Consider the following 14411-nt stretch of genomic DNA (forward strand, 5'->3'; position numbering starts at 1 on the left):
AATTTAGTTGTGAAAAATAGCTTTGCTTGGAAATGTAATATTAAAATGGCTATGGAATTTTACTTATACATTTTTAAAACCAAACACATGGAGGCAATGATCCTCCATTGGCCCCAAAATTGATTTTTTTGAACTGATGACAGCCATTCTTAATTACAGTATAGATTATAATATATATTTCTGCATTTGTAATATGATGGGAAAATCATATTTCATGAGGAAAACATTTTTATTGCTCCCATGTGCAATTACAATTAAAATAAAATATTTCAAAGTCAAGCAATCCATGAAATGGATCTCCTTAACTCATATCATATAACAAATGGAAAGTGAACATTCTTTTCTCTTAGTGACATATGCTATTTTGACAAGCCTTAACAAGCAGCTGAACTTTCCTGGTTGATTATGATAAGAAAAAAAAAATCACACTAACTAGACAAAAATACATTTCAACATTATACTTAAATAAAAGAAAGAAGTATGGGGCAAAGTACCACACAGAAGTAATGACAGAAAGAACCTTTAGAAATTTTTATTTTCCTAACTTTAGTGGCATTATTGATCCTGCTTGATATTTTCTCAACTTCTATGTTGATTCAGTTTTTTTCCCCTTAATCTCAAGGAATAGATACACCTTGCTGTTTTTGCTTGAAAATATTTCTTCTAAGTTGTCCTTCCTCCATTGTTTGCCAGATAACAAGGCTCCTATTTTACAAGGCTCAGTTTAAAAGTCACCTCATTTTTGAAACTTTCCTAAATCACCCATAGTCCCTGTAATACGGAGAACATATACACCTGGCTTGTGAGTTCTCAAAGGCAGGGCTCCAGTACCATCCAAGTTTGTTCTGCCAGGTCTCCATCACAGAAATACTGGCACCATGTGGGTGATTTAAGAGAAGATGAACTTCAAAATAGATCCTGAAGGAGAAAATAGTATCCGCGACAGTCTGAACATGATCTACTTCAGGGAAAAATAGTCAACACTCTTGCTTGTACAGTAGAGAATTAACCTAGTACAGTGGTTGGCAAACTCATTAGTCAACAGAGCCAAATATCAACAGTACAACGATTGAAATTTCTTTTGAGAGCCAAAAATTATAAACTTAAGCTTTTTCTAATGCCACTTCTTAAAAATAGACTTGAGTAGGCCATGGTATTTTGTGGAAGAGCCACAGTCAAGGGGCTGAAGAGCTGCATGTGGCTTGCGAGCCACAGTTTGTGAACCATGGGCCCAGGAAACTATGTTTGATGCTGAGGGCAAGAAGAGTTTGGAATCAAGAATAAGCCTTTTGGGATATTATTTAAAAAAAAAAAAAAAAATTCTGAAAAAAATCATTGACCTTCTCTCCTAAGTCAACAAATATAAAGTACCGTATTTTTCGGACCATAAGACGCTCCGGACCATAAGACGCACCAGTTTTTAGAGAAGGGAAATGAAGAAAAAAAGATTCTGAAACAAATAGTGTCCTAAAATATTTTATGTGCATTAAAACCCAACATCACAGTCATAAATACATGTAATCAACCCTGTAAAATAAACAGCAGCACTTAGAACCATTTTAGAGCCGGTCAAGCACACAGAGACCACACAGAGCCGGGCAAGTAAAAAAAACTTTTTTTTTAAGTATATGTGTAGGCTATATTTGGACCATAAGACGCAGGGACTTTTCCCCCCCACTTCTGGGGGGGAAAAAGTGCGTCTTATGGTCCGAAAAGTACGGTACCTGCTCCAGGAAGGGTGCTATTAACATACCATAGCTACCCAGAGTTTAAGGTGAGCTAGATGTGATAGGGCAGGACCTAGCAAGGCCCATTTGATCAGTGCTCTCTCTGTCCCATTGCTAAAGATGGCCCCACAAACACGTGTGTCCTTTTTCAGCTCCCTGTAAATTGTCTTCCTACCCTTTGATACCCCAATCCACAAAACCCCCTTCTCCTGAGCTCAGGATGGCATGTAAACCTTAATTGCCCAATCTGTTCTCAGATCTCATTTTCTTACAGAATCCACATATGTACCTACATAAGAAATTTAGTACTTTTTTTCTCCTGTGAACCTGTCTCAGGTTAATTTGATTATTAGTTCAACCAGAAGAACTTATAAGGTAGAAGGAAAATTAATTTTCCCACTGCTCAATGCCATGCTCTGATCAGTTGTCTGTTAGAAATCCTATCATGTTATCTAATGCTCTACTGAACTTTACATTCTTGACATTTATTATTTACATTAAAAATCATATTGCTCTTCCCCTTAGATCTTCTGATTGACTGGCCAACATTTACATAATTCTGTCTTGGACTAATTAATAGAAGTATAATTTTATAATTCCTCTCAGTGATTGTGAATTGTATTACATTTATAAAACATTTTATGAGACAAACATATGAAGTGCTAGAGATATGGCCAAATAACAGGACCTACTATGTTATAAAATTAAAACAAAACAAAAAAACACATAAACAGCAGAAGATATTGGGAATGTGCTATTTTGATCCTCAAATCAGATATCACTTATTATCTTTGATTGCATTACATGGATTTGGGAGTCCCCTCATAATTATTATGTTAGTGTTCTTAATTACAATTATGTAGAGTCAAAAAATTTTATATAACAGACATAAATATGGGACAATGTAGGATATAAGAGAAAAATACAATAGGTAGGACTTGATTACTGACCTTGAAGAGAAAGAAATAAAACAACAATGAATTTATATTTTGGATCCTGGGTAACATAAATTAAATCTAGAATGTAGTTAGAAATGAGGAACTGAACATTTAAAGATATTCAAGGCTGGGCATTTAGATTTAGGAAGCAATCATATAGAATGATAACTCAGACCAAAGTAGTATTATTCAAAGGCTCACTAGCATCACATGGTAGAGATGTAAAATGAGATTTACTGGTGATTAGGGAAATCAGGCAGAAAGGCATCAAAAAAAAAAAAAAAAAAAAAAAAAAAAAAAAAAAAAAAAAAAAAAAAAAAAAAAAAAAAGAGCATCTCTACCTGCCATAACCTACAGCGAGAACCTAAATTGTGCATATCTGAACAGCATGAAAGGAGCTAAAAGCAGCATACTTAAAATAGTACTACTCTATAGGTTTAAAGGGACTTTTGAAATGAGATAAGATTCATTAACCTTGTAACAATGGGAACTTCCTGGTCAAGGAAACCTGTCCAAAAGCAGAGGAGCTGATGAAGCTAAGCAGCTGGCATCAGGGAGAGGCAGTTCAGAGGCATGGAGCTAACCCAAATCCAATGACCTACTTACTTGTTTACCTGTCAAAAAAAGGAAAATTAATGGGCTTCCCAGGCCACCAGGCCCTGTCACTCTGAGAGACAAGAAGAAAGAGCAAAAGATTGAATTTGAAGAAGCCCTTCATGTAATGAATGAGGAAAGAAATAGCCATGGAAAAAAGGAACAAAATATGTGTGATGATGTCCTGTTAGCCAAAAGAGAAGTTTCAAGAGATACAGAGGATACTGAAAACATCAACTGTTACTGATGTTCAAGAAAACATATAACTGAAGAAAGTATGTTCAATGACACTTAATTGGGCCATACAGAAACTACAGTTAATGTCAAATAAAGAGAGAACTGGATGTGGAAGAAACAGGGAAATTTATAGTACATAAAGGATTTCTTGGTTTCCCTTGCACAGTAGACAAAATATTATTTAGTATGTTCTTAAATATTCCTTGATTTTTAAATTTTTATATTTTTTATGAAGCATTCATTTCACATTAATTTATGTATGATGTGAGCATAAACACATAAACTGAGAATTTTATGTTTCAGCGATAAGAAACATAAGTTTAGTTTACCATTCTTTTGAATCATTATTCAAAACACAAGTCTAGTAGTCAATTCTTCTTACAAAATAAATTCATATTTTGTCCCCAGGAACTTTTATAAGTTTAGTTAATCAATCTTGTTTCTGTTTTTCTCCCTTTTAATGTCTTGTACCTAATTAGCCCCCTATGTAATATCTTGAAAATAATTGAAGACAAATAACTTAAAGAAAAATCATTATTTTAAATATTGTCACTTTTAATTTCCAGTCTGTTTTCATGTATTTATGTATAGCATATGTTTTCTATCAAGATTTCTTGATAGAGATTGCTGTGTTTATGCTTTATTAAAATGAATAAGGCAGTTGGATACTCTAGCCAGTCCAGCAGTTCAATTTAATTAATAATAAAAGATTTCTATTAGATAATATTCCATAAATACTAAGATGTATGTGAGATTCAAGGACAAGAGATAAAGGAAATTTTATAAAACATATTTACTAAGAAAAATGTTATAACTCAGATTATTTATTAATGACACAGCTCAAATTTAAAATTACCTGAATAGAATAACAAATACCTAAAAATTTAACATAATAAATTAATATCCCTGACTTACTTAGGTTATAGACATATCTGAGTCCCCTATACATATTTGATCTTTACTGACCTCTCAAAGTTCTAGAATTTTCAACGTATTAGGGTAAATGTTACTATACTTCTTAGGGTATTTGAGAATTTTAAGCAAAATGAAGTCTGCAAAGTACTTAATTTATTAACACAAAATCTAGTTAAAACGCTGTAATATTATTTTTAGTATTACTAGTTGTGATATGTTTGAGTGATACTTAAAGTAATTACATACTAAACATGCTTCATCTATTCCTCTAAATTATTGTCTATAGGATTCCACATGTTTCTCTTTAAGTTCTTTGCATAACCAATGGTTGTACATTGTGACATGTTAGAAAACCAACCATTGGTTCCCATTGATAACCAGAACAGTGAGCTGAGGTGTTTTTCCCCAGCCAAAGAACGAGCTCCGTGGGCCAGAAGATTTAAGCAAAAGTGTGGAAACTTTATTATCAGCAAATTCAGACTCCCCTCACAGGTAGGGGTGGCCAATAATGAGATGCCCCTTACAACCTTGTAGTCTAGGGATATATGTTTGCCACTTGCCTGTTCTATGTCTACCTGTGTTGTCACCTGCCTGTCTCTCTCATTGTTCTTGCCCAGCACAGACCTGAACTCCCTGTTTCCACATCCTCTTTCTCTGTCCTATGCTGGACTTTTTGTTTCTGTGCCTTTATATACCTTATTGCTGCATGCAGACCCTCCCTTGTTTTCTCAAGCCTCCCACTTTGAGACCAGAAACATTTTTTTATTTCTGCTTGGTTGGTTTCTGTGATTAGGTTGCTCAAACTGCCATGTCTGCCCCGGCCTGTGTACCACCTACCTTTGTTTTCCACTGGGCCCCTGCCCTATCTGCCTACATTTCAAGTTAACCCTCTCACCATGACCCCTCTTCTTAGATTTAGTCAGTGCTAGAATGGATCATGGAATTTAAGGGAACACTTATATTTACCAGTATATTACACTAATAAAAGAGTAAGATGCAAATTGACTGTACCTTCATGACACCTATAGCCAATCAGGAGTGAGTGTGCAAATTAACCCAACAAAGATGGTTGGTTAATTTGCATACCCAGGCACCAAGTGGCCTGGAGGGAGGGATGCTTGCCATGTTGAAGACGCAAGCCTTCACCCAGCTGCTCCAGGCCCCTGGGCCCCAGCGGAAAGGTGGCTCTGGGCCACAGGGAAAAGGCAGCTCTGGCCAGAGTGAAGGTGATGCCAGCAGCCAGGGGAAGGAAGACCCATTTTTGCATGAGTCTTCATACAGCGGGCCTCCAGTTATATAGTAAAGAATATGACGAAGGATACAGATAACCAGCCAGACGAAGAGGTACAGAGGGCTAGACTTGGAGAGCCCTAGTTCAGGAGCTTCTGTCCCATGGAGTTCAGGTGCATCACCCTCTTGTTAGGTGGATGTGTTCACCAACCTGGAAGCTCTTCAAACTTCTATTGTAGGGGTTTTTATGAAGGCTTTACCACATAGGTATGATGGATTATTAACTCATTTCTGGGTCTTTCCCCCTCCTCAGGGGTGTAGATCTGAGGATTCCAAGCTTCTAACCATGGCCTGTTCTTTCCAGTGACCAGCACCCATCCTGAAGCCCACAAAGAGTCACTTCATTCAAACAAAAGACATCTCTATCACCCAGAAAATTGCCAGGAATTTAGGAGCTAAATATGAGATGTTCCTAGAACTCAGGAGATGACAAAGGTCCTAGAAGCTATGTATTAGAAAATGAGGTCACATGCCGAAACCAGTTTGGTTCAATGGATAGAGCATCGGCTTGGGGACTGAAAGGTCCCAGGTTCGATTCTGGTCAAGGGCATGTACCTTGGTTGCAGGCATATCCCCAGTAGGGGGTGTGCAAGAGGAAACTGATTGATGACTCTCATCGATGTTTCTAACTATCTCTCTCCCTTCCTCTCTGTACAAAAATCAATAAAATATATTTTTTTAAAAAATGAGGTCACATACTACTGTAAATGTTAGAGTGTTCTCCTAACACCCCTATTTATAAGAGGTTTTAGGAGCTGTATCAGGAAATTATTATAGCATACATACTTATCTATGTATATAAAACCCTAATATGCAAATAGACTGAATGGCAGAACAACCTAACAACCAGATGCTATGACATGTGCTGACCACCAGGGGGTATGCGTGGAATGTGGCAGGCATCAGCTGTGGTGGGATGATGGAGCAGGTGAGTGGGGGCATCAGACCAAGGCCACTATCATCTGGGCAAGCCTCTGGTGGTTACTAAAAATTCTTTGCTCCCAAAAATCATGGTCCCTTGCCCTGGGCTCTTGCCCTGATCGCACTCACTGCCAGCAACCTGGGCCAGCCCCTGTCACTGGGCACAATCAGCAGCTGCGAGTAGTGGCTACTGGCCCCAATCACCCCTTAGGGTTTCTTCACCTCCTCCTGCTCCTGAGAGGTGATCAGGGCTTGCAGCTGCCTCTTGCACCCACTGCTGGTGATGACCCCACTTGCACCCACTGCCAGCACCAGAACCACTGCATTGTACCCACTGCCAGCACCAGTCCTGCTTGCACCCTCAGCTGGTGCCAGAGCCACTCTCGCACCAGCTGCTGGTGCCCAGTGCTGGTCCTAATCGCTCAGTGCCATCAGTGGATGTGAGCAGTGGCTGCCAGTTCCAATCACCCCTGAGAGCTACTCCACCTTCCCCTGCTCCTGAGGGGCAATCAGGACAGCAACCTCCACCCTCACCCACTGATGGCACTGGCCCTGCTCACATCTACTACTGGTACTGGCCCCAATAGCTCTGTGCCATCAGCGGGTATGAGTGGCGATGGGAGTGGGGCTGCCCGCAGACAGGGGACCAGGACCACAGCAGGCACGCAGGCAGGGGCACAGAATATGGGCCAAGACCTGCCCCTGTGTCCACCACAGCCTCGCAACCCACAGTTCCTTTCAAGGTTTTACAATTTCATGCACTGAGCCCCTAGTTTTATATATTTACCTAAATATATACTTAGAAAACTTATTTTTACATAGTGTTCTCACTATGCAAATGTTTGGAAATAGCATGTATGCCAATACAATTTTTAATTTTTGTGGTTAACGACTACAATGCTTTAATTTTTATGGTGATGATAACACATACCTGTTTATTATAACATTTAATCACCAAAATAACCTTATTGTTTTCAGCAGGTATAGATGAGAAAGAAAGCCTTTGTTCGTATCCAAAATCATTCAAATATACCAAATGAATTTCTCATTTTGAATCCATGATTTTTCTATTTTGCCTCAAGTTCTCATGAAGGATGAATCAAAGATGTTTTCAACAAGGGATATAGAGAATCACTTCTTTTGAGGAGTTTTAATTTTAAAACAGATTATCTACATAGTCTTTCAACCATTTCCTGATGCAATTGAGAAGTAGGCTTGCTTTTTGTGCTATTCTGTCATTCAATATTCTGATACTCTAGCATTTATAAAATTTATAAAACCTTAGAAATGCCCCAGTGAAATTATAGTTGCTCTAGTACTATTTTTAGGCATAGAAGTATACCTAAACATCTTGTACCTGAATGTAAATAAAACTTTTATGCTGGTTAACACAAACTGTCCTGGACCCCTTCATAAATCACAAACTTTTGAGAGGCTATGGGTACATTGGATTTTTTTAAATTACCCAAATTGAATGAAGGCCATAAAGTAAAATAATTAAGAGTATATGCTGCTAGATGTTTGGGTCTGAATCTTCCTAGTTGTGTAATCTTAGACACATTGTTTAATCTCTAAGCTCTATTATGTGCAAGAATAAAAAGTGGATAATTAATAACATGGTATTTTTATGGGTATAATTGAAATAAGGCATAGAAAGCACTTAACTCAGGAATTTTTCAGTTATTAATAATTTAGTAGTAGTATTGCATTAATCTTCCCAGGCTGCCATAGCAAATATAATAGACTAGGTGGTTTAAACAGCAAAAATTTATTTTTTCACAGTTCTGGAGGTTAAAAGTCCAATAGCTAGGTAATATCAGGATTCATATATGGTGATTCCTCTCCTCCTGAATGGCTGATGGTTGCCTTTTCACTGTGTCCTCACCCAGGGGAATGGGGAGAGAGAGAGACCGAGAGAAACAGAGAGTGGGAGGGAGACAAAGAGTATTAGCTATCTGGTTTATCTTCTTTTAAGGACACTAATCTTTTTAGATCAGGGCCCCATCCTTATGACCTCAATTAACCTTAATAAATGTTATAGTCTCAAAAAAGAAAAACATAACATTTCTTTCTGGTGTGTGTGTGTGTGTGTGTGTGTGTTTAGAGATATGTATGACAATCAATACTTCCTACAGGCAATGTACTATTTCAAGGGGCTAGTAAGTTACATTACCAAGACACAATCTTTTTGGTTGGCTTGCTGCTGGGTGGATTTTTATTTTTATTTTTTGGTTGTTGTTTGTTTATATATTTTACCAAATTTGTCAATCATCCTGTTTAAATAAAATAACTTTAGAGAAAATATACTTCTGATTTTAACAACATGTCAAAAACACAGAGTGAATTTAATGGTCTATTCAAACACATTGTTTTTTTCTCAGTTATAGTTCTTCATTTTATAGTAAAATGGTTTTTCTTAGTCTTATAATGTCAGTGGAATAATTTTACATCAAATAATATATAGGTCTTGTCTGTTTTCCTCCAAGACTGTTGACTTTTTAAATTGGGTTCTGTAAATTTGTAATCTTTCCATCTAAACAAAAGTGTGGATATTTAAAAGGCACTTTTAATATTTTTCCAGTAGTATTTCATTACTGTTTAGATTCTCCTATTTGCAGTAAAAACATACATATTTTCTGCTACATTATTTGATATTGCCTATATAATATCCTATATGAAAATATATGTCTTTGGTAAATCAGTGATAGAAAATATTTTTAAAAAATACATGGTATTGCTACTTTTTCTTCTAATAATAAGATAATAATAATAATAATAATAATAATAATATTTTCTCTTACCTTGAGAGTCAGACAGTAAGCTCTGACTCACATTTGAATGAGTGAAGCCACCATGTAGTTAATGCTTTCCATGTATTTGCTGATTTAATTTACTTATGTGTGATCACTAATTTTTTGAGAAGGAACCTTATAGCTCAAGATGGGTAAGTAACCTGTATGAGATCACACAGTGCACATGGGGAATTCCTGGTCTTTGACCTAGGCTCTGGCTCAACAGTTTGTGCTTGGAATTTTTTATTGCCCAACTTAATAGCAGTGTTGTTGGTCCTTAAATTCCTGTATTAATCTGCTTTGTGGAGAGATTTGGAGTTTAATGGACACAAATGAATTTAAATAGTGTCTGTTTATACTGAGCTAAAACTCATATTTATTCCCTTGCAAAAGATCTCTAAATGCATCAGTTGGTCTCACAGAATTAACACAAAATGCTACCAATACCAAAAAAAGAAACAATATTTTTGCATTCATAGTTCTATTTTGATGACTTCATTTTAATGAGAAATGCAGTTCATTAAGTTTTTCCTACTGGGTGAATATATTAATATGGATATAAAGCTAAACTTTAATTAATGTTTAGATTACCATTCTTCTGATTATCCCCTCAGAACTATAGCAGTAGTTCTGAGGGGATAATTTTCTGCACTAAAGCATTTAGCTAAAAATCAAGTACATATTATAGTAATGTCAGTTTTTGAAGTCAGTAGTTACCTGAAGTTACTTTCCTAATTCAGTTATTAGCCTTTCAGCAAACACATATACAAAAAGAATGTTTTAGATACAAGCAATTAAAATCATGCAAAGGCTAATGAAAGCAATGTTAAAAACTAAATTAGAAAACTATTCTCTCACAAAATTAAGGAAAACTAATGTCAACAGAGGAAGGGAACTGGGGTACACTGCCCCATAGTATGTAGGAAGATTATAATGTCTTTTAATCAAAACGCTTGCTGAGTAAATCTTTCACACAGCTTGTAATTTTCTTTACCCTCTGTGGTTTCCCTTCCAATGTTTGCCTTGTCTCACCCAACCAGAAGGGAGACTGTCAGAAAATTGGGCTCTTAGGTCATTCCTCTCATAGTTTTCTCTGACACATTTTATCACATTGTTTTCCTTTTCCCCTTTCATCTTTCTTTTTTGTTGTGTGCTTCATAATTATCTAAAGTAAAGGATATGACACTGACTAAAAAGAATCCGCAACTACTCAAGGAGATAGAAAAACTGATTCCCTTAAAGGAATTTCAATCAGAGTTTCTTCCAAATTTTTTCCTCTGAAATAATTAAAGCCCAAACTTAGAGAAAGGTCATGAAAAGATTCTTAGTACTTATACACACTTAGTGACAGTGGTTGAGCCAAGGAAATATATAGTGGAATGCACATTGTATATTAATGAATAGAATATCTAAATGAATGTGTTCTAGTGATTAAACTTTAGGGGTATGTCAATTTTTTATTTATTTATTTATTTATTTTTGGCTGGCCAACATTTATTTTACATTTTCGATTAGTTAACATCCCAATTATCCCTAACTATAGATGGTAAATTTGACTAAATTGTATATATTTAAGGTGTCCAATATGATGATCAAATTAATTAATATATCAATTCACAGTTATTGCAGTGTGTGTGTGTTTGTGTGTGTGTGTGTGTGTGTGTGTGAGTTAACATTTAAGATTTATTTTCTTAGCAGATTTCAAGTACACAATACAGTATTAACTATACTTGCCATGGTATACATTAAATTCTCAGAATTTATTCATCTTATAACTGAAAGTCTGTACCTTTGACCAGCATCTCCTCATTTCTCATACTCTCAGCACCTGGCAGCCACCCGTCTACTCTGTCTGTGGGAGTTCTGCTTCTTAATATTCTGCATATAAATAAGATCATACAGCACTTGTCTTTGTCTGGCTTATTTCTCTTAGTAGAATACCTCAGGTTCATTGAATAGCTATAGTGCAAATATATATTTATCTAGATGTTTCTATAGTTGATGACTTCAGAGATTTTTAATAATTGATAAAATAATATTTAAATAAACATTTCACTGCATTCTTCTGGAGTTTATAAAAGGTGTACATAGAATATTTTATATAGCTTATAAGTATTGCTATAAATCACAACACTGATTCTTACATTAGTTTTCCCCAATACATAAGGAAATAATAGCTTTTTAAAGATTTCCAAAAGCACAGATTGTTCCTAATGGTGTAATACTTTTATGCCGGGGGCCTAACCTTCTTGGATCATTTCCTAAAGTGCCAGGAGAGAAGTAGGCAAGCTACCGAATATAAATCTATTCCTTTATGGCGAGTTGAAAAGAACCCTGTGCAGTCCTGCAAATAGGGATCATAGCTAATGTGGTCATTTATTAACAACATGGAAACAGCTACCGGAAAGGTGATATCGTTCAAGATTACTTTCCTTTAAAAATATTAAATTTAGAGCTGTTAGCTCCTTTGATTCTAGAGATAAAAATAGTCTGCTAAGATGAGCATGGGTTTCATTTGGGTGAACTTTGATTGTTGGTGGCTCACCAGGGTGTAATTCTGAGCCCTGGCATTGTAGGATAGAGAAGCATAATCTGCCATTAGCCTTGTTCTCTGTTGACCTAGCACAATTTTTCCCCTCTGGATTCTAGCTCTCCCAGTTCAGGAATGGTGGGAAAGAGACTAATAGGAGAAAAACCGTGGGGCTAACTCTCTTGTCTCTCTGGTCTCAGGGCAAACAATAAGTAGCCTGTTTTAAATCCTTACTAAGATAATGCAGACTACTCATTCATTTATTCAGTCAACACAGCTATATTGTGCATTGATGATGCACCCACTGTGCTAGCAGATTGGTGTTAATTAGTTATAATTAGGGATAGTACCAAGAAGCAAAATTAGAGTGTCCATGATAAATAGTTTGTAGATCAGTTGTCATATATTTGATCCTAATTAAAATGCATGAGAGTTCACTTAAGTAATACATCAAAATACATACGTAATTTGAATCTAGTTTTTTGCAAAAGGTTGACTAACCATTTATTCCTCATTATATCTGGTTTGCAAAGGGTCATTCTTGAAATAGTGACAAGGGCTACATTTCTCATTAAAGGGCTGACCATTGCCTGGCCAGCTCAGCTCAGTTGGTTGAGTGTTGATCTATGAACCAGGAGGTCAAGGTTTGATTCTGGTCAGGGCACATGACCGGGTTGCCAGCTTGATCCCCAGTCAGGGGCGTGCAGACAGCAGCCAGCATCATTGATGTTTCTCTTTCTCTCCCTCTCTCTTCCTCTCTGAAATCGATAAAAATATATTTTTAAAAAATAAAAAATAATAAAGGTGTGATGATTGGGTGAGAATCTAATATTTGATAATGAAATGTATTATTTGTTAAATATTTACTATTGCTTAGGTTACAAAACCCATCATCTATACTAGTACCGGTTAAGTTATTTGGCAAGCATCTCTCTAGCTGCATCTTTTGTAGTGAATGATAGCAGAAGTAAGCACCATTGCTTACATTAAATCTAAAATAAAAATATTTATTTATTGTAAGCTAGAGTAATATCATTGCTAGTTTCATACTTAAAAATTTTAAAAAACTATATTTTGTTTATGGCGGTTTCTATTATTTCACAGGTATTTTTATATTTGTGTCACTTGTGAAATTGATAATGTGTGTGAAGTATTTTAAACATGAATAGGTCAGTTGTTCCAATAAAAAATTAGCAGAATGCAATACTTTAGTGTTTATTAAATCAAATAAAATTATCAGACCAATTAAAAGAAATACCAATAACTTAATATTATTATGTCAGAAGCATCATTATGGACTTTGTGGTTTCAGGCATGTCATTTAGGAATTACTTTTTGATTTCCATTGATTCATAAAAAAATAAAGTAAAACAAGTATTTACTCCAGTGCATTTTCTTCTAATAAGTAACCGCTAATAAAAATGTATTATTTCTTATAGGCAATACAGCTAAGGTATATATTGAGATTCAGGATGAAAATGATCATCCCCCAGTGTTTCAGAAAAAATTCTACATTGGAGGTGTATCTGAAGATGCAAGGATGTTTGATCCTGTGCTCAAAGTTAAGGTATGAACAAATTTATTAAGATACAAACTAAAGTAAAAGCAAAGAGCAGATAAATTAGAACGAATTTTTCATATAAACTAAAGCAATGTTATATGCATTAACTGAGTACTTATTCTGGTTTAAAAGAAGTCTTTAAATTGGAGATATGTTAGTTTAATTAGCCAAATTAAATGCAGATTAATTAGGAGGCAAATACTAAACAAGTTTTTGCATTTTATTTTTACTACCAAAAAGAAAAACAAAAACCCAAAAAACAGTTTTTATGATGTTTTACTTTAAATAAGATCTTAAAATGCATGTTTCTTCATAGATTTTTAATTGTCATTTTCTAATAGAAAAAATAATGTAAGTTCTGAAATTATGTTTCTGTAATAGTTTTTAAATTTCACAGTGCTAGTTATATAAATGTAAAATAACTACTAATTTTAGTACTTTACTAAAAATTTAAAAAACTTGGATATGTCAGGGAAAATTGCTTAGAATTTAAAAAAATATAATGTGTAAGACTAAAGTTGTAAATTTTCCATTTTTCCTAATTGTCAACTATGTTTAAAGATTTTTTTAATGGTTGGCAGTACATGAAGGCACAATAGTTTTATTACTAAGAAATAAATTTATAAATATTACCTTGCACTGGGGGAAATATTTAGAAGCTGTAACATTTTAGATTCTCCATTTCAAGTTTATTTGTGTGTGTGTTTTCCTGGAAATTCTTAGTAAATCAATTTTTTAAAATAGCTATTAACATACACACATTAAAACTAAAATTCCCTGAACAAATCCAGCTGATTGCCCACAGTTTTGCACATGAACAGGTTGCCTTTATTTCCCTATTACCAGGAGGACCATGATTAGAGTTTTTTTTTGTGTGTTTTTTTTTTTTTTTGCATATGGTTTTAT

General features: G+C 35.2%; 1 protein-coding gene across 2 annotated transcripts in view; it reads left to right on the forward strand.

Moving 5' to 3' along the window:
• PCDH15 (protocadherin related 15) overlaps positions 1–14411 on the forward strand; it is a 613865-nt gene that overhangs the window by 522463 nt on the left and 76991 nt on the right. For both annotated transcript variants that reach the window (XM_045581870.1, XM_045581869.1), the window contains exon 26: positions 13384–13511. In XM_045581870.1, coding sequence (XP_045437826.1) covers positions 13384–13511 — 128 coding nt within the window. The remainder of the gene's footprint in view (positions 1–13383; positions 13512–14411) is intronic.

This window comes from Pipistrellus kuhlii, unplaced genomic scaffold, assembly GCF_014108245.1.
Source record: "Pipistrellus kuhlii isolate mPipKuh1 unplaced genomic scaffold, mPipKuh1.p scaffold_m20_p_15, whole genome shotgun sequence".
Taxonomy (NCBI): Eukaryota; Metazoa; Chordata; class Mammalia; order Chiroptera; family Vespertilionidae; genus Pipistrellus; species Pipistrellus kuhlii.